Source organism: Ammospiza caudacuta, chromosome 4 (assembly GCF_027887145.1).
Source record: "Ammospiza caudacuta isolate bAmmCau1 chromosome 4, bAmmCau1.pri, whole genome shotgun sequence".
In the NCBI taxonomy this organism is placed as follows: Eukaryota; Metazoa; Chordata; class Aves; order Passeriformes; family Passerellidae; genus Ammospiza; species Ammospiza caudacuta.
The window spans coordinates 31,176,380-31,197,431 of record NC_080596.1 but is presented as its reverse complement, the minus strand read 5'-3'; the positions used below and the strand labels follow the sequence as shown (position 1 = coordinate 31,197,431).

At 38.5% G+C, this 21,052-nt stretch overlaps 2 protein-coding genes across 3 annotated transcripts in view; one reads left to right on the top strand and one right to left on the bottom strand.

Annotated features, from left to right (window-relative positions):
- Positions 1–9,638: 9,638 nt before the first annotated feature.
- C4H4orf33 (chromosome 4 C4orf33 homolog) lies at positions 9,639–16,540 on the bottom strand. Of its 2 annotated transcripts, XM_058803971.1 has the most exons (7): positions 16,301–16,540; positions 15,535–15,732; positions 14,129–14,189; positions 14,029–14,055; positions 13,857–13,908; positions 13,556–13,755; positions 9,639–12,577 (listed from the first exon to the last, which is right to left on the bottom strand). In XM_058803971.1, exons 2-7 carry the CDS (start codon positions 15,713–15,715, stop codon positions 12,478–12,480), a joined length of 621 nt encoding a protein of 206 aa, XP_058659954.1. In that variant the 5' UTR covers positions 15,716–15,732; positions 16,301–16,540; the 3' UTR covers positions 9,639–12,477. The 2 variants fall into 2 exon arrangements, with proteins under 2 accessions (XP_058659954.1, XP_058659955.1); XM_058803972.1 differs by lacking the exon at positions 14,029–14,055 and having other exon boundaries at positions 15,535–15,796.
- A 268-nt stretch (positions 16,541–16,808) lies between these two features.
- The window catches only part of SCLT1 (sodium channel and clathrin linker 1), a 30,195-nt gene continuing 25,951 nt past the window's right edge, over positions 16,809–21,052 (top strand). The window contains exons 1-2 of the mRNA XM_058803970.1: positions 16,809–17,026; positions 20,538–20,605. Coding sequence (XP_058659953.1) covers positions 20,552–20,605 — 54 coding nt within the window. The 5' untranslated portion in view covers positions 16,809–17,026; positions 20,538–20,551. The remainder of the gene's footprint in view (positions 17,027–20,537; positions 20,606–21,052) is intronic.

Here is a 21,052-nt window from a genome sequence, read left to right as displayed (position 1 = left end):
TTAAGTAAGGACACACAGTAGGAAAAGACACATTAAAAGTAAAAGCCATATTCAGATGTAGCCATGTTAAAAAATAGAGAAATTGCAATGAGCCCTATGCTTAGGAGAGAGTATTGTGCAGTTAATGTAAGTAATGAACCTTTCATGTGAAATGATGTAGTGTCACAACTCATTTGCATCCCACTTAAAGTGTAATTAAGTTTCCCTGACAGCATGGCTTATGGCTGAAAGAACAGACCTGGCTGCTAAATTAATCCAGAATCCCTCTAGTTAAATAACACTCTGCAAAGAAAACTTCACACACTTTCATTTAAAGTTCCTCAATTTAAAGTGGCACTACAAAGAATTTCAGATGGCTTCAAAGGCTTCAAGAATGCCCTCAGCCACAAAGCTGACTTGAAAACAGGTGTCCTGAACCCACACCAAGGTTTGGCCCAAACCACAGGGCACAAGACAATCCTGAAACCTGTCTAAATGTTACCATTTTGGGGCTTTCTTGGAACTGACCTACAACATTGCAGGAACTCCATTACCAGGACAGGGTCCTCAAGTGCACAAAAATGTCAAAAACACATTGAAAAGGTGCTACTAAACTAACTACAGCAAAAGAGATAACCATCAGTTGGGTCATTACCTGTAATGATATCAATGTCTGATTTTTTGATAGAGCAACATCCAGCAATAATAAGCTCAATATTAGACAGGTTTTTTGGTTCTGATTGAAAGAAGCCAGACTATCAACCATTCTTTTCAGCTACCTACAGAAATCATTCCCTAAAACCATGTTACTAAAAACATGATAGGAGTGAGCAGTGAGTGGCTTGTGGTCTGGAGAGTCTCAGAGGGAACATAAATTGTGGAACAGTACTCCTAAACTAAAACAGGGAGTTGCATCTTATGGTTCATGACTCAGTTTATTCTCCACTGATTTTCCTCCTGAAGGTTCTATTTAGAGCAAAGAAAGTTGAAACACTCCAGTATATATAATCCTGTAAGATTACATATGAAATAAATTACATATATTTCTAGATCCATATGGATCTAAGAAAAGTTAGCTTTTTACCATGAACCCTAAGTATGGACTGTCCAGAAGAAACAGTCATCCTATTTTCCTTTATACTTCTACCTGCATGTTACAAACAGTGAGGAATCTATGCAGTCTCTCCATGGTTCTGAAAAATATCCTTAGAGGGAATTCCATTTTGGCCACTGGAAATAATCCAATTTTAGCAGCATCACAAGATCACTCCCAAGAGCCACTCTGCAACATACAGCATGAAAATCTGCAAAGTCAAAATCTGTAACAGAAAGGAACAGATACATCATGGCTTTAATTAAACTGTAGCTCTTACAAAGCTCTGAGTCCTTTCCTATACGGGGAGAAGTTGCAGCAGGTTTTTGATGAATGAAAAACAAAAAATTGTGTTTGGCAAAAAATGATCTGATGTTCTGGAAAATTATTTTATTCCATAAAATTATTGTACTCCATTTAAAGAAAGGGTAAGTTGGCAGCAGTTATTTTATACATAAAGAATGTTTGAAATAGACACAAAAATCATGGTTTTAGAAATTATAGTAACAGAACATGAACAACCACGTCTCTGAATTTGAGAGATTAAGCTATAGCTTTTTAATAGAAATATCATCACTACTTAGAAGATTGGGAAAAATAATTTCAAGTATTTTCCATTAAGGGATTGTTTCAGGAAAGTTTTTTGTGCCCAGAAGAGAAGTTCAAAGCCCCGCTTATTCCTCTGCAGTCAGAATTCATAACAATCAAGGCAAAACACAAAAAATATTCAAGTGTAGCCCCCTAGAACTTGAACATTTGCCTGACTGGGATTTACAGCATGAGACAACACGGTTTAACAAGCTGGATCAGATGGTTATTTTCATGTAGTTTCAGTCATTACTTGACAGTAGGAACCGATTTATCCACATCCACAACAGTAAGGCAGTCGGCTCCCAGATCCCTCCCACATTCCATTTTTGACTTAACATTTTCAAATACACCAAGTGGCAGCTAGTGATGACAACAAGGAACAGGAAAACGCTCCACAAGTAAATGCTATGAGCTCCACTAACCTTTTCCACTTAAATTCTCTTAGGTGTGGTGAAACCAGAATTTAGTCTCTGGCTCTCATATGAAGCCACTTGGAAGTCTACCACAGTACTCTAGGACGTACCTTGCCAAATACTGCTGTGTGTTGGACACACATTTCAGGGCAGCAAAATTCAATTTTGCTTCAAATGCAATGGGGTTTTAAATTAGTGTAGCAAGTCATTATAAGGAGTTAATTGGCATTAACCAAACCACAATTGTAGAATAACAATTGTAGAGTAATATTGTGTAACATTAAAAAAGTAAATGCTATTATATTCCAACAGTCAGGTAGCTACACATCAAAATACTAATTTATTTTTTAAGCAGCATAAATGTTTTTTTTTACTAGGACTGAGCAGGAAGGGTGTTCTAATAGAGTTAACCACTTCGGGTCCTCAGGGAGCCAGAAAATTCTGAGGTTCTGTGGAACCACCAAGCCTAAAATGAAGGAAAAGCTCCCACAGTAGTTTTGTCTCCAACAGCATTCTGCTCAAATTCTGAAATTAAGGCCACTGCACACTAGAAATCAGCCCTGGACCTTTGAAATCAATGGGATCCTCCATGTAAGGAATACAGCTAAATATATTGTATTCTCTGCCAGTTGTTTGTGTATACCTTCTGTATTTCCCCTAAAACATTCATTCCTTGTAACTGTATGCAAATAGTCAACTTTACAAAGGATGCTGTGTATTCTCATTAGATGAAAGGCTCTATTTTGCAGATGGCATTCCATTCGGAATTTAACCCAAAACACATTAAAGTCAAAAGGAGAAAAAAACCCCTACATTTTCCTTAAAGCCCAGTCTTGATTTTTGACAAAAATAAACTGTTCCTACTTACAAATCAGGTCCCTGAATCAGTTTCATCTCCTCTTTAGGTATTGGATAAAATGGTTATATATTCTTCCACTCCTATTAAATAGTGTAGAATTCATTCTTCTTAAGTAGCAAAAGCTTTCAATGAATTAATGAAAAGAAAATCAGAGAATAATTTGTTTTATGAGGGATCTTAAAGACCTCATTCCAACACCTCTGCCACAGACAGGTTGCTCAAAGCCCAATCCCACACAGCCTTGAACACTTCCAGGCTGGAGCACCCAGAATTTCTCTGGGCAAACTATTCCAGTGCCTCATCACTTCCCAGTGAAGAATTTCTTCCTTCCATTTAATCTAAATCTGCCCTGTCTATATATAAACTGAGAAGTGCAAGCCTTCCATCAAAGCCCTAAGTTTTTCCATTTTAAATTTCCATTTGAACTTTTCACAGTGAAAACCACTGGTTTTTCAATCAAACACTGATGCAAGGGTACAAATTAGTTTCCATGTTTTAAACTTACAAAATAGAGTGTGTGTGGACATTTTGGGTCAAGGCAGCCATGTCTAAACCACTACCACCCTGAAAGATAACTGCTTTTCAATGTTTAATTCACTCTTACTGTGGACAGTGCTCATAAAGGTAACATAACAAAGGTTTTCTCTTCTACAACTCTCTCAAAGTCTCATTAAAAACAAAGGACAATCATGAAGTTGTCCAACCGTGTTCTCCAAGCAGAGACAAATATAAAACATTAAGATAAATCAGGAAAATTACTCTCTTCTTTAGCCTTGGTTACTGCACAGTTAGATATTACAATACCTGCAACAACCTGAGTGCTACCCATTAGGACAGAAAGTGGTGGATGATAAAGAATATTTATGTGCTTATAAGAGCAGTGGGCTCCACTTTTACTCACTTGATGTACTTGCAGAAACACAAAATGCTGCAGACATGCATAAAAGTACCTCCACAAAAATCTAGGATACAAAAAAAAAAAAAAAAAGCCCTTTAGATGAGATCAAATATTTTGTTGAAAAATACATCATCTTACTCTAAAAACATTAACTTAAGTGTGCAGTTAGCTCAAAGTCTGAGCTAAAAGCTACTGAAAAAACATCTTTGCATTCTGCACAATGTGCCACTGTGAGGTTGGACTTTGTCACAATTAACAGGGGAAAATCAGCTCTGTATTTCATGGAGTTTAAGTGTGAACTTGAACGTAAAGAGATACTCAACAGCTTTCTGGTTTACAAGGGGTACAGAGGGATCCTGTTATTACTCAAAGGACATCATTTCACTGCTTAACTTTAGCACAGTAGAACAAATTAAATGAAATTTACAGGTTTTAGAAACCAGAAGGAAATAAAGATTACAGAGAAGATGGTGAAAAGAACGAAAATTGCTAATTGGAAAACCATTAAAAGAAGAAATACTAGAAAAATTAATTTTACCATTATGGGTCTCACCTCTTTTTACATCATTAGAAAATCCACAATTATTAGAATACCGGATTGCACTTCTTACTGATCACAAAATGATCCAGATGATGCCCAGCAAGTGCCAGAATTTGGCCCAAACTTGATTCAGTCTAAATGCTTTAAATCTAATCCATATCCAAATCATTATAGCAAGGTAATTCTAACAGAGTTTTCTGGGAACAACAAGACTAATTTAACAAAGCCAGAATGGACATTTGAAATTACAATCTCATCATCTACCATGCCCCCTGCAGAATTTGGTGTGACTTCTCTGGTTTCAGTGTTCCAATTTAACTCAATTCCAAAGGACTGTGCTGTACAAGGGGGCTCACTGCAACTTAGGGCCTGACACAGCCAATCACAAATATCAGCATTCCAGATTGGGAAACAGGTGGCATCATTTGTTTCCTCAAAATTAGAGCTCTTCCAGTGTGCAATGGCTTTTAACACCCAGCCTTTCAGATCCACACATCACTTGAGGCTCTGCCAACGTTTCACCAGGAGATATGGAAACAGCCTTCAATACCAGTGCTAATGGAGCTTAAGCAAATATGAAAAGCTTCAGATTGCTTCAGAAAACCTGTTAAGATATCAAATGCAAGCACACAGTTTACTGAAAGGTACACAAGCAAAGAAAGCTTTTCTTAAAGAATAAAATCTCAGTGGATTCCTGTTGTCTCCACTTGTGTGAAGCTGGTGATGGATACTCAGCAAAATGAGAGTCTGACAGCAATTACAAACTCCTCTAACAAGACCTGAGATTCTTAGGTGGTTTCTAATGCAGTAGAGGGCTCAGGGAACATGGAACACAAATCCAATGGAAAGCAGGCTTCACAAAAGAGCTTTTAATTAGGATGTTCTAATTAGATGCTGAAGAGACACACAATCACCCACAATTAATTCTACTCTTGATAAGGCTTAGAGAACATCACAGCTAAGTCAGAAAAGACACTGGCAGTTTAACACTAACTTTCAAACCTGAATCTTCCAAGGGGCAATGGGAAAACATTCCTTACTTTTTACTTGTTCTCTAAACGGTCTCCCACAGTGTGCCCTACTGAAAACCAAAAAAACTCATTTTGCATAATGCCTGCAATTTATTTTTAAACAATCTAGTCCTTATGACCATAATTAAATTCATTCCATCTGCTGAAAAACTAGGCAATTAGTAGTTCTAATAAACTAGCCATTAACTTTTACTTAGAAATGACTGATTTTAATAGTAGTATATTTAACAGTTTAAAGGAGTCATCACATTTGTCAATTAGCACCATCAATGTTTAATTAAATGATCTTTCTACAAGTGGAGGGAAAAAAAAACAGATGTTTCATTAAGTTTATATGGAGCAGAGAATTCTTCTGACTAAAAGGCAATTTTTAAGGGCTGTTTTGGCTAAACCAACATTTTGAGATGTAAATGTTGATACACAAGCTAAAGACAGAAAGGAGAAAAGCTGCACAGATCTTCAGATAAAACTCTTCTCTAAGGAGGTTTTTGTGGTCTTGCTAATCAGGAAAAAAATAGATTTCATCAAAAAAAAAACAGATGTTGTTGAAAATTACAGAGGACTTTCAGAATACATCTATACATATGTAAATATCTATAGATGTATTTTATATATATATAGAGGGAGAAGGTGTTAATAACCAGAGAGGTTATTTACTCTGCATATCACATTACAGTGAGCACCAAGCAGTCAGTCAGTGCAGGTGACACAGAATCTGTGCAATAACCCTCATTTTAACAGATAAATTGCAATCTCATAAGCAAAGCCATCAGGATTTGAAGCACTTCAGGCATTGTAGACTCAGGAGGGTGAAAGCAAAGTCTTGGCACACTCAAGCTAACACATGCAGAATGTGATTAGTCTTTCCTGTATCATTTACTAAACCTGCTAATTAATCTGGAGGGCCTCACACAAGCATCAAATAGACTAACTGGTATGGAAAGCTGGAAAGCAGTCCATTTACTTCTCTATTATACCTAAACAGGTGCAGAAATAAAAAGGAAAAAAAATCCCCTTCTCATTAGCTCAGACATTCTTTTCCAATCCTAAACGTTAAATCTCAATAAGCCTTGACACTTCAGAGGTGTAGCATGTGGAAACAGACTCAAGTCTGAAGGATTCCAGTATATAAAAAAATTCCCCTTGTCTTGAAAGACTAACTCTGTGACTTGAAAAATTCTACTGTGAGCACATGTCAAGCCAAAGGCACTGGCAAGATAAAGACGTCTCCTTTTAGGCAGCAGCCTGCACTATAAATCCAAAACCATTCTTCATGCCAGACTTCTCTAATGATCATCTCATCAACAATATCTGAACAGATAAAATATAGTCCCCACTTCCTACTCAAAGAACAATATTAATCATCTGACAGAGCTTGATGCATGAGATCCCTTAAAGGAAGACTTGACTCTTGCTTTGTACACAGGTTTATCAACAATTTCAAAATACAAATAAGACAGTTAGACCTATTTAAGAGTGTAAGGAAATATGATTAATGTTAGCTTGAACAGTGATTTGTGATATACAGGCTGGTAGCACTCCACCTATTGTCCTCAGCACAAAAGAGCCTGCAGAGGTGATTGAAGGGATCCATCCAAGAATATAAAGGAGCACAGAAAGGCATTGTGGCATCAGCTGCTCAAGAGTTCAGAGGTGAGCAAGTGCTCTGCAGCCTTACACATTTTATATTTAATTTCTAGCCTATGACTGTATGATCCTACACTCCACTGAACAACATGTATCATGTGAACTTCACTGAGAGGCTGATCACACAGGAGCCACAACTGCCTGCCCACTTCAAGAAACTGGAACAGGCTTGTCCAGGAAAGTGGTGAAATCACTACAGTCCCTGGAAGCATTCAAAAAAAAAAGTGATTATGGGACATGAGATAGTGGTGAACATGGCAGGGTTAGTTTAAGAGCTGGACTCAATCTCAGAGGTCTCTTCCAGCCTTAACAATTCTATGATTTATGCTGTACTCTCATTCCACCCCATAGAGAGCATGAAGAGAATGAATCTGTTACCAGCAAGACATGTGGAGATTTCCCATTCTCTCTTCATTTATGGTTTCCACTTAGCCCACAACAGCAAAGTCTGAGCTTCCCAATTCTCTGAATTCTGGCAGCTTTCTGCTTCCACTTCTCACTAGCTTTGCTCAGCAAGAGAGTTTTGAGAACATCAGCAAGGAACTCTGCTTTGCCCCCAGCTACTAGCACACAGCTCTAGTATAGCTTGTAAGTAATGAGAAACCACTGCAGGGAATCACAAAACAATTCCTTCAGTTGGGTTTCCAGCTACAAGAGTAGCTGCAGTACTTCCAGCCAACAATCCTTCCAGCACAGTAACCTTTTTGCATAGGTAGATGCCTAAAAAAGAGTAAGGAAGAGAGCACATGCTTATCTTATCACACTCCCAAATTCAAATTTATGCTGAGAGGATTTCTTTAATTTGATTTTATATACTCTAAACCCATCCCTTCATCTTTCTGCCATGTACCTTTCCCAGTCAGCCTCCCACTGAGTCCACAGAACCTTCTCAAGCACACAGTGGCAGCAGAGTAAAGGGAAATATCACCTTGCTCTGCTCCCAGCATGGCTGAAGGCAGCCCCAGCCTGAGCTCCCAATCAAAGGGCATTCCCCATCCCAGAACCTGCCCCTGCCAGGCACAAAGAACACTTCCCACTGACAAAGTCAAACCCTGGCAATTCTGCCTGCCAGGGGGGGATTCCTGCTCCCAGCAGATTCCGCAGAGAATTCACCTCTCAAGCTGTGCTCTTCTGAAAAGCTGCTTCACAGAAATTACAAAAAGACTCCTGACAATGTGGACCTCTCACCAAGTCCCAACATTTCATTCCAGAAGTCACAGGAATTTAAGGAGCTACAAGACCACAGTTCTGTCTTCTGACATCATGAAATACCCTCCCTCTGAAACCACTAAATATTTTGCTGAAATTAAAAAGGTTTAAAGCAGATACTTGGCATAAGAGGTTACAGCCTACCCTGTTAACATTTAGGAAACTAATATGCAATTTTAAAACAAGAACCAGTTCTTTAAAGTGCCAGACACTATTAAATATAAATGCTATGGCTTGTATAAGCTATAAAGCACTGAGAAAGTACCAGTTTCCAAACAGTTTCATTTGCTGAAGGAAGCAAACTCAGCAGTAAGAAGTGAACCAATTACATTGCCTAGAATTAGAGATGAATAATTTTGTGACAGCTACTAGTGGCAACAAGATATAAATTTCATTGCCTGCAGAGGCTGAGTTCAAGAGAAATAACTCATGAAATGAAAGGCGAGATTAAATTGGCAACAAATGTGCTCTACAGAGGGAATTTCTGTATTATAAAAAGGTAACATCTGAAAACTACTTTTTTCTCCCCCACTAGAATCTGTTCCATATTCCAAGAAAGCCACTGGACTAGTCTGGCTGGGCTGGTTTCAAAACAGCAGAAAGGACGTGGTAATTTAATTTTACTTGAGTAATGTTTACCTCAGCTATTTTAATAGCTCTGGTCTACCACATTTAAAAATACATTTGTATTTGCAAATACACTACAGAACTGGCAGATCGTATTTACACACACACTTTGGGAGAGTCTACAGCATAATTGCTGAAAAAGAAACAGGAAAATATTTTGGTATGTTCGTAGCCAGTGCAGACACAAACAGTGCCTCCTGATCCATCGCTGGAAAGCCTCCCACAGACCCCCTGCAGCCAAGGCTTTCACTTGGTTAGGAACAGACTAATGAAAACAAGCTTGAACAGAACAGAATTCTCCTGACAATACTAATTTCAGCAGACAGACAAGTAGATGGGCAAAGGCGTAACTGCAATACAGTTTATGATGAGTGTTGTATTGATCTCACTGAGGCTGTTTATATGTTTATACACAGCTGTTTATACAACCTGTGCAAATAAATCAGGCTTAACACAGCTCCCCGTACTTTTGCTGAAGCACTGCTCAGAGACACTGTAGTAAACCAAAGCACTCAACAAAAGAAAAAGAGAAAGGAATCACCAACTAAATAAATGCAGGTTAACTATCAAATTTCAGCATCATTATTCTACAAGTACCATAATTAAATGCAATGAATTCCACTTTAGAGATTGCCTTGGTACCAGGGAAAAATTCTTTTAAACTTTATGTGCAGCAAATTATGCACTGTGCCATTCACATTTCCAAAGGATTTTTACATCGTCAGAAATTAAAACACAAAACACTCTGGGCTGTGCCTTTCAGAGGCACAAAACAGCCTTGAAGAAAGGAACTGCAAGCAACATAGTACTTAACATCACATTCAGCAGTAATTTATCATCATGGTGCTGGCCAGTACAAATATCAACTCACTCATGTATCTAATAACTGGAACAGATAAAGCAGGAGTTGTATTAACTACAGCAATCAAAAAATATATGGTCCTGAAAGAAATTAGAGCTTCCTAGTTCTAATATCTGACCTGGCATACCAGAAAAAATATTTTAAAGTTTTCAAAGACACGAGAAAAATTGTACTCCTGTTAAAGGCTTTTGCATCCAAAAAAACCTCAACATGCAGGATCACTACAAGAAATCTTAGAAGCTGAAGTTGCTCCAGCTTTGTGTTAAAGGTACAAATCACTTCTACCAGTAACATTACCATTCAAGTTTTCTATACATATTTTTTTTTTACTTAATTTTACTTTTTTTTTTACATTTTTTGTATTGAAGAAAACAAATTTTCTATCCCTCTTAAGCCACAGTTTTCATGTTGTTTCACTGCAGGTTGTTTGAACCACTGAAGCCTCACCCTTGAAGGGATGCACCACCTCTCACAAAACAGCCTCTATTAAATGAAATAGATTCCTTCAGAATTCAAACCAGCCTTTTTGGAAAGTTTGCCAGAGACTATTAATGACATTTGCAAAAAAAAAATTAAAGCCTGAATAACACAAATCATTTGAACACCAAACAACTACTTTTATACTACAGATTGACTGGCACCTCGTGGAGTTTATCTTCCATTGGTTTTGCCTCAAAAATTACTTTTGAAAATAGCCCTGCAGGAAAGCAAACATCAAAACTGTAACTGCACAGATGACAAGTGTTTCTTGCAACAAAAATGTCTCAAGTAAACCAAAATAAACCAGCATCAGTTTGACTGAAATACCCTTTTTCTAAAGCAAGGATACAGCAAGAAGGAATGGATCTGTAAGGGCGACTAGGCTGGCAGCACCAAGGCACAGTTTAGACAACCTTCTTCTCCCACCTAGTGGCAAGAAGCATAAAGAACAAGGTCTTTGGGAGTGCAAACATAATTTCCACTTTCTGGAGCATCTAGCACTTGCATTTCATACTACAAGGACGATGCTTGATGCTTTTATTTTAAATTACTTATTTGGGGAAAATAATCGATTTCCCTCCAAGTTCATAATTTACATCCAAAGTCAAATGCAAAGCAGTTTGAAGTAGGAATAAACAAGCAAAATAAACATTTTATTTACTATCTTTTACATACAAAGTATCATTCCTCAGAGGAAAACAACCTTTGTGAGAAAAGCAGTACACCCATTTTGAACCTTTGCACGCAGGTTTTTGACAAAGTCCAAAAGTTTTGCCAAATGGCATTTTGGTTTTGACTAAAACTTTTAAAGCAGCTTTGAGGCATCAATGTCTAAATGATACTTTAATCAATATCTGTTGAATTTTTCATTATTTCAGACTGATGTCATTCTTTAGAAAACTGTACATGGATAGAAGGTAGAAAAGAAGCCAAACAACTGATGGTACAATACTAACAATTTTCAACAGATGGCACTTTACAGCAAGGAACCTATACTGTCTAATTGAAACAGAGCAAATTGGATGGCTGAGTGCACTGACATGCCAAAGTCTGCCACAGGAAAAAAAAAAAAACACAAAAATCTAATATCTTCTAATTTGAAAGCACAGTTCTATAAAACTGAAAGTACAAGGAAGGAATCTAGAGCTAAACAAAGCATGTTAGTTCAGAGTTTATCTCAGATATTAACCACACTGAGATGTTCTCCACAAAGGTCAGATGTTCCCCCCTTCTTCTCAGGCAGAACTTACAGCTAGAGTGAAGCTGAAAGGCAGCAGAGAAAAATGGGACCATCAAAATGTGTTTATTAAATCAGCAGCCACAATCAAGCAGCAGCTGCTAAGCTAGACCAAAAAGAAGGAACATATGATTTGTAAATCTGGTGATGGTTTACAGATTACATGTTGCCACCTAATATTCAATATTGTTAAAATGACTCATGCCCATACACAGAAAATGTACACCTAGAGTATCTCCAGCCTTCAGGGGAATGCCAAAAAAAATTCTCAGACAACTGAGATAAATTCTTGAAGTGATATGACAAGCCTTAGGAAAAAAAACCTGCTTTTGCATGCACACAACTATGCCAAAAGATTTTACTGAGCATGATTTGTCCCAAAATCTTCACCTGAAACACATAAAACCTTTTGTAAATCTATCCTCTGCCCCTAAACACCATCAGGCACTCCACAGAGAGGTCTGTGGGACAGAATAAGTTTCCCCTTTGGCATTAAGCAAGAGAAAACTTCATGCACAGGAACATATAGGAAAGGGCAGTGTTATCCCTCTGGCAGGCCAAGTACTGAGCCTCCAAAATCCATTTTTTTCTTCCTCCTGACTGTAAGCAAAAAATCTAGGCACATAAGGATCTCCTTCAGCAGTCAACAAACAAACAAGCAGCAGTTAAAATACAGCAACTAGAGTAAACAAAAAAAATTCAATCCAGGTATTGGCCTTGTCAGACTTCAGAGCTCTCACAAAAGCACAGCTGCAATTTCAGCACATTTTTCTTCCTGCACTGGTAGCAGCAGATTCATCTCTTGCACAGATTAAAAAGTCCAAGCCACTCAGACATTTAGAATCAGCAGATCCACAAGCTTTGCAGCTGATTTTCAGACTGATCCATGATTTTGGTGCCAAGGAAAGCCTTGCTAATCTGGTACCTACAACCTCTGCTCAGAATGAGGAAGTTGTTTCCACACAGCTCCAGCCAACTCCAACACTACAAAAATTTATGCCTCCATCCATTCATTTAGTGAGAGATTTCCATATATCTGATTCAGGCTGCTTCCAGTCTGCTCCTGTTAGTTCTTTCAGGTTCAAGTCTTTGAAAAACTCCAAACAATGACTGCAAACAAAAGAGAAATAAACAAAATCCTAACTTTTGTAGTTATCTGTAAGGGTAAAGACAAACAGAGTAATGATATCAGCAAGGAACAGTCTCTTCACACAATTTCATCTGCTACCAACATCTGAAAAACACAAGCGTTTTTTTGAAAGGGTTAATATAGAAAGAATTCCTTCTGAGAAGGTATTACAGCCATTCTCCAGTGCAATAAAATAAAATAAAAATTTCCATTTGTCACTGAAAACTGATATGCTTCATTAATAATAGCTCAGACTTTTTTTTTTAATATACAGTTGCAGAAGCTTATTTTTTCTTAAAGGGTAATTTATCTAATATTTATCCTACCATCACTTATGTTGTCTGACAAGTTTTTTAAGAGCTATAGTGTGTTCTCTAGAGCTGGTTCATTTGTACAAAATGCTCAGGAGTAACAGGTTTTACCAGATCATCTCAGCCTCACAGGCAAAGAAAATAAACAGGCTCAAAGCACAATTTAAAAATCCACATTTGCTGTTTTTTCTATTGATATGGGCTATCCTTTAATTTTTTTTTTTTTTTGTTTAGTCTGCCTTTACAATTTTTTCCCAGAGCATGGAACCATCTGTAGAGGTGAAAGCTTTCAGAGCAGTAGGGGAGGAGCAGAAGAGATTTACTGGAAAGGTATCTGGTGATATTATCACTAAAACAACACTCCAGGAAGAGCTGAAGTCAAGAAGGAAACGTAGAACAACCTACCCGTGATTTAGATGAGAAAGGTGATAAAAGCAGATTCCAATGGTACTGAAAGTGCCATTTTTTATGCACCTATCATGGAAACCAAGCACTAACTACAGTGCTTTATATGAAGTACAGCACCATGGACCCAGAGCTAAGTAGTATAATAATATTAAGGGCATTCAATCCAAAAACCAGATCAGCTTTTTCAAGTATTCCAACAACAGTGCAGCCCTTTTACAGAAGAGTTTATTTTATGCTTACAAATCTGGTTCCTGTCCTTCCTGCACTTGGTGTGGAGGCACAGGATAAAGTGCTTCATATTTTCTCTCCTCTCCCGAGCCATGAATTGCAAATGCATTGAACTTGTCAGTGCATGGTGGGAAATAACTCCAAGGGAGAAGAGCTTTACCCTCCCATCTGGTTTCCATTCTGGTCACCTCAAACTCCAAAGGAAGTTGTTCCTGTTAAAGGAGGAGAAAAAAAATTAAATAAGAGGTATTGACTATCTTTGGATGAGGAAGTAGTTAAATAAAAGTCATTATGAATGTACTTGAGCACTTACTTTCCATGCTTTTCTTCTGCCAGAAAGCAGCAGCAGTAAGTACTGCCCATGGCTGTCAAAGAATCAGAGCACAGTTTTCCTAAAATTATGTCAAGTTATTAGTGCATTATAGCACCACAAATACGTACAGTCCCCATACTGAGCCAGCTGCTGTGTCTAGCCCCCCTCATACCATACATGTGTCTCACAAGCATCAGAACTGCAAGTGTAAAAAAAAAATTTAAAAAAAAACCCCAAGTTAACTTTTGGGATTTTATCAGTGCTGCACTTACGGACACAGCTCAACTTCCAAATACTGCTCACTTCTGTCACTCAGAAAGAATGCTTCTACAACTGAAAAAAAAAAAAAAAAAAAAAACAAATCAAAACAAAAAAATTTAACAAAAACAAACAAACAAGCTGTCAAGTGTTTTATATTAACTATTCCGTAACATCCTGAGATCTTCATATCCCACTAATACAACTCAGCTTTCATGGGTTTTGACTATGCCATGCCAGAGCCTGACTCACTACTGACACATACACAGTAGCTACAAACCAAATATTCAAAATGCTGTGCCACAATTCCAGCTTCAGGAGCTCTTCTCTTCAATTGCTGTGATCACAAAGAGCTTTATAAAGTGCTGCACTGACTTGATTATCTTTACAAATTCCAGTTTTGAAAACACTTAGCTTGATGCAGCAGGGAAAGGAAATAGACGGGAAATAGACTCACACATTCAGAGCAGGGCACACACCCTGTAACTAAAACTGTTAAATCTCCAAAATAATAAGAAAGCACTTAGCTCTTCAATAGTTTTTCCCTGTAGAGGGATATTTTGGATAGAGGATTTCTGTTCCAGGTGTACTTGAAAGCTGCATATGACATTAGAATCACATTTCAGGAACACAGAATAGAACTACAATGTGTTTCTCATGTAAAATTACAACAGTGTTTCTGACAGCAATGACATTATTAGAAAATTTCAGTTTGAATTATGATATTACTGATATATTTATTTTTACTTAAGCATATTTATTATAATAACACCAAAGAGAATTTTAGTAGAGTTTGAATCAGAAGAGCTCGAATCAGAAGAGCTCAATAATCAGGATGTGAGGAACTGCTAGAAATATTAAATTCTTGCAATACTGAAAGCAATGGGTAAAAGTGACAGTATGGACAGGAAAGGAGAAAACACCCAGCACTACCATGAGAGTTTTCCCTATTTCATTTAGGTACAATTTGAACTGCATTTCATGAGGTGTAATTTCTGCGTTTCACACCTTCCTATTCCTCTAAGGAACGCTGGAAAAATTATTAAAACACTCCACTTCTTAAAGCAGAAGTCAAATCGATCTTTAGGATTTCACTTCTCCTTCCACAAAGGCTTTTAAATCTATATATATAAACCACAAAATTATTTTGATACTTAAATATGTCAAGCCTCTGATAGTTCACAAGCTGCATCAGTAACTCAAAACCTAAGTTTGAGTGCATATACTATTGACAGGATCAGGAAGTCAACTTCAAAATCATTGAAATCAACACAGATTACTGAACTCCAGTTTTGGGGTTGTTTTGAAAAAAAAAAAAAAAAAGAATTATCACAGATTTAAAAAAGACCAGGCATATGAAATACAGAGAAAGATCAGTGCCTACAGAAATCAGATATATTTGCAGAAGAGTTACGCTTACCCTCATAGTCCCAGAGCCCACCAAAAGGTTTCCCTGGCTCTCCGGGAGGTGCTGGAGGCTCATTAAAGAAAGGAGCCCGAATTTCCATCAGCAATCCTGCATTATCCGGCCTCAGCCCAATTGAAACCGGCTCGTGGCTCACAGGCAAACCATCCCAGGTGTGCTCAATGAGGAATTCCATCTTCGGGTACTACACAGCTGAAGAAGAAAAATTCTGTCAAAGAAGATCTCAGATTCCACCTCGGCATGAATTGCCCTTTGGCTGCCCAGGAAAAAGAAAAAAGAACACACACTTTGGTCAATTACCAAATCACGTTTGTAAACATCAGAACTGAAACAAACTAGCTCTGTAACAAAAAAACCTAACAGTGTTACCTATCTGTAACAACATAGTTACATAAATGCCGTTTCTCATAGCGTTTATACCTGCAGGGTTACAAATTACACTGACATCTCGTAAAGCTTAAGGCTTTTCACACATACATCTAAATAAATACCTTCCAAAACCACCAGAAATATTAAACAAGAGGACAGATAAAACAAAACGGCCTCCACTACATAATTTAGAGGATTTGCTAACATCAGAAAAACAGACTGAGAGGAAAACTTTTAATGTTTGAGACACAAGGAAATGAAACAACTAGTTCGAGCTTTCATTTGCAGTCATTGCCATCCAGCCTTTCCTTAAACACCTCCAGGGACAGTGTGCGGCTCGTTCCAAAGCCGAATCACTATTTTTATAAAGAAATTACTCCTAAAGTCCAACCTGGGCTGTGTCCTCTCCTCCTGCCGCCGGTTCCCCGGGAGCAGCGGCCGCTCCCGCCTGCCCACAGCCCCCGGCGGGCAGAGCTCTGCTGCTCCGGCCACAGCCCGATTGTCTTCGCGAAGGGAAATTTAAGCGCCGACGGGAGCTTTAACCAGCGAAGGGAAGTTTAAAAGCCCATCTTTAACCCACAGCAAGCAGACAACCCCCCGCAAACAGAGTTTAACGAGGCGTTCCTCCCACCCGGCCCCAGGGCCCCGCCATGGCCGCTCCCCACGTGACGGGGGCGGCGCTGCCGACCCGGAGAGAGAGGCCGGGCCTGGCCCGGCCCTCAGCGGTTGTGAGGCTGTTCCACGGGGCCCTGGAGCGGCTGTGGCTCCGCTGGTACCGGGGCTGCCTCCTTACCGAGCGGGCTCTGGGAGGAGCGGAGGGGCGGCTCTGCCCGCTGCCCCCGCCCCGCGGCCCCGGCGGCTGAGGGGAGCGCGTCCCGCCCTCAGCGCCAGCGAGCTCCAGCCGCCTTCCCTCCCTCCGGTACCGCTTTGGCTTTCCTTCCATCCCCCGGCACTGCTCTGGGTCTTCTTTCCATCCTCCGGTACCGCTTTGGCTTTCCTTCCCTCCTCCGGCACTGCTCCGGGTTTCCTTCCCTCCTCCCCAGCCGGACAAGCGGCCTCTTCCCCCCGGGGCTTCGTGCCGTTTTCTCGGGGAAAGCCGGGAGCGAGGCGCGGCCGGGTGAGTGCGGGCAACGAGGGTTTAAATTCGCTGCCAGTGTGAAGGTTTTGAAGGTTTGCGTTCCGTAGGTTTCCGCAGTGAGGGGAGTGCTTTTAGTTAGCGAAACCGCAGCAATTAAAACGGCTAATGAGGTGATGGCCAAAAGCACGTGTTTTTGTAGGAATGGCTCTTTGGTAATTGTGAAAAACGCCAAGCACTTGCTTTTTAAAAAAATTTTGAAATTTTAGTAGTAATAAAATGGTTATAAAAAGAGTGATACAATTAGAGTAATAGTAATTTTGACAATTTGAATTAGGACAATATGAGACAATAGAACCAAAGAGTTACGGACGTCCGGGTACCTCTTTCTGGGCTAAATAAGCCCAAAAAATGATCCACGTTAACAAAGTATTAACTCTTAAAAACAACAACCGGTTGCATATTCATACACCTCATGCATGATGGATAAATTCCATTCAAACACAGGATTCTGTCTGGGCAGTGTCAACTTCTTCCTCTGAACCCTGACAGCGCCTTCAAGGCAGGAAAAAGTTCGGTTCTTCTGATAAGAGAGCAATAAATTATTTTTCTCTGAAAGATTCAGGTGTCCTGTGGCTGCTGTCTCGCTGCAAGTCCTTTCTTTAAAAAAAAAAGGATCCTACATGGCATAGTTTCTATTTTAACATTTTGTTACAACCTACAACTATATTTAACACACTACTTCAAAAAATTAATACAGCATAACTTTCTAACACAACACATATAATATTCATTTTAATATTTGAGAAAAGCCAGTCAAAATATGCATTTTTCACAGTAATGAAACCACAGTGTGAAAAATTCATGTTTTATGATTGGCTTTTTGCAAATATTAAAATGAATATTATATGTGTTGTGTTAGAAAGTTATGCTGTATTAATTTTTTTAAGTAGTGGTTTAGGTTATAATATAATGTTAAAATAGAAACTGTATATGTGAGGGTTTTTTTAAAGAAAGGATTGAGGTACTTGCACTGAGCTAGCAGCCAGAGGACACCTAAATCTTGCAGAGAAAATTTATTTATTGCTCCATTATCAGAAGAAAAACTTCTTCCTGCCTTGCTCAGCTCTGAAGACACTCTCAGGATTAAGAGGAAGAAAGTGACACTGCCCAGACAGAATTCTGTGTTTGAATGGAATTTATGTATCATGGATGAGGTGTATAAATATGTTTTATAAACAACAGGTTATTGTTTTTAAGGGTTAATCCTCTGTTAATGTGCGTCCTTTTTCAGGCTTATCTTGCCTAGAAAAAGGTACTCAGACTACCTGTACCTATTTGTTCTTATTGTCCTAATCACAATTGTCCAAATTATTATTACTCTAATTATATTGCTATTTTTATAACCATTTTATTATTATTAAACTTCTAAAGTTTTAAAACAAGTGATTGGCATTTCCTACACTTTAGAAAGCTCTCTTGCCAATTATTCACAAAATTTGCTTTACAGATTAAAACTGGTATTTTTAATTATGTGTTACTTGATGGATTTAATACGACTTAATCAGAGTACATCTGAGTTAGCAACAAAATAACTGGCCAAACAAATTTGCATCTGCTGAGTTTATATTCCTGGGAGTTGGAGATGGGGTAGGAACTTTGTCCCAAGGAATGTCCCTGTCCCCAAGGAATGCTGCAGGAAAACTTGCAGCACAGCAGCAGCAGGTCACAGTGCATGCAGTGTGGCAGCTCCATCACTCAGACCTCAGAATTCCACTGGGTACCAAGCTCCACATGCTAGCAAAGGTGAAAAGCCAACTTTTGATTCCAAGGACAGCAGAAAAGCTTCTGTCTGAGATAACACAGTCATCCTGATTCAAAAATCCATATCTTTCTTGGGCTTTGCAAGAGTCCTTATTATCCTGTAGCATGAAACAATTATACTTTTTCAAATATTAGAACGTTGCTGTTGTCACTATATTACAAAGGTTCCATACCCTCAGAGTTCCATGCCTCCTTGATGTTTCTCACAGGCAGTTCCTCTGAGCACTGACTGTCCCTGCTCCTTGCAGCAGCCATCTGGCTCCAGATCCCACCAATCCACTCTTTTATACCACTGCTCTTGTTGGCCACAGGTGTGGCCTGTTAACATCAGCCTGGCCCTAATCTTTAGTAATTAGCTCAGCTGCAGCTCCTTAATGGGGTAAGATTCCATTCTATTCCGTTCTATGCTTACTTTATTTACTTATATTCTATGCCCCTACATGTTGCCTTTTCATATATATTTCTTTTGGCTGTAGCTTCTTTTGTAAGTCTTTGGAATCTAAGTAGAACTCAGACTAAATTCACTGTGAGATCACAGAATAATTAGGTTGGAAGAGACCTCTAAGATCATTGAGTCCAACCCATGCCCTAACACCTTAGCCAGACTATAGCACCAAGTGTCATGTCCAGTCTATTTTTAAACACATCCAGAGATTCTACCACCTCCCTGGGAAGAGCATTCCAGTACTTTATTATTCTTTAATAAAATTTAAATTATTAATTAAAATTTTTCCCTTTCCTATCAAAGAGTTTAATTTATTTTTTTTTTTAATATATTTATACATTTTCACAGGACAAGATTTGAAGTTGCCTTCAATGCCAGCTGAGCCCCCAAGTTATTTTAGGCCTACTCTGAGCCTGATGCATGGATTAATGTTTCTCTTTCTTCACAAATGTAAAATCAAAGTTGTAAAACACTGAATGTGTGTAATGCATCTGAAATGAGATTCTCTAACCAGTATTATACTTAATGTTGTAGAGTATTTGTCATGTTAAATATGTAGCTGTAAAGAAGGTTGAATTTTACCTGAATTCTTTTTGAAATATTAATAGCCAGACCTACAAATAATAATCCTCCATTCCATTCCATTCCATACTTTTGTGGTAAATGCTGAACTTTTTTCAGAATGTATTTAATGCTTTACTGTTGGAAGTGAATTTCTATAAGTGTTTAAAATCTGTCCCTTTTTGCACCTGTAGCTTGCAAGGGCAGCAACTTTCCCCTTGTCTTTCCTGGCATTCCTTTGCTGTTATCTCCTTTCTGTGCCCACTGTTTTTTTCCTATATCCTCCTTTAGAAGTTTAGAACTAGTAAAAAAAACCATGGGATGTGTAGCAAGAAAAATAGGCAAGAAGTTGTTTAAATCAAAATACAGCCATTGCATTCCCAACGTGTTTTTCCTTCTTTGTTACCCATTCCAGTTACAAAAGTGTTACTCAGATTCTTACAAAACAGAGCAAAAAATAATTCTTAAAGAAAACTGAATATAACAGGAATGGAATTCAGTAGTAGTAGTAGTAGTAGTAGTAGTAGTAGTAGTAGTACAGTTCCTATAGGTTTTTTTAAAGTATTTTTTTAAACAGTTGTGCTAAATAGAAGGATTTTAGAAATTTATTTTTTTTTTGCCCTTGAAGCATTATATTGTTAAACATATTTCTGACTGCCAGTCCCATTTATTTAGATTGAGGCCTGTGTTATAGCCATGATTCTCAAATGTGCTGTTTTTCAGATCAGAGGCTAAAAATGGCACTTGGACACTGTGAAACTAGTGAGATTCTGGGAATTACTGCTGAGCAGGTATGGGAACTCAGGCAAGGAAGTAGTAAAAAATTTTTTGATTGTGTTTTGTGATAAGCAACTTTCCAAATATGGAGCACAGCTCACTTCAGGGTTGTTTGGCCCTGTTTTGGGTCCTTCATACAACAGAGCAACAACAGAAAAAACTGCCCTAACAATGGATTGTGGTATTTTTGGTGCATTTCTGAAAGTTTTATCCCTGAAAGAGCACCTGATTTGTAATTCTGTACACTACTTCACTTTTCTAAGAGATTGGCCTCATGTTGAGGTAGCTTTTTGTGCTGGGTACCCTAAGCCTGTCTGAAAGCTTGTGCAGAAGCTCTGGCTTCAGTGCTTTCCTGATGCTGAGATGCATGGAAATGAACCAAGCTCTTACACAAACTCATGATTGTTCTTTTAAGATTGAGTTGATTTTCCCTCAGATGTAATTATGCTTGAAATCAAAGC

Coding starts and splice junctions, on each gene's coding strand:
- C4H4orf33 (XM_058803971.1), bottom strand. CDS start 15,715: ATGGAATTCCTCATTGAGCACACCTGGGATGGTTTGCCTGTGAGCCAC. Junction 13,909..14,028: donor GCTTGTGAGACACATGTATG/GTATGAGGGGGG, acceptor ATTCTTTGACAG/CCATGGGCAGTACTTACTGC. Junction 13,756..13,856: donor GCAGAAGAAAAGCATGGAAA/GTAAGTGCTCAA, acceptor CTCCTTTAACAG/GAACAACTTCCTTTGGAGTT.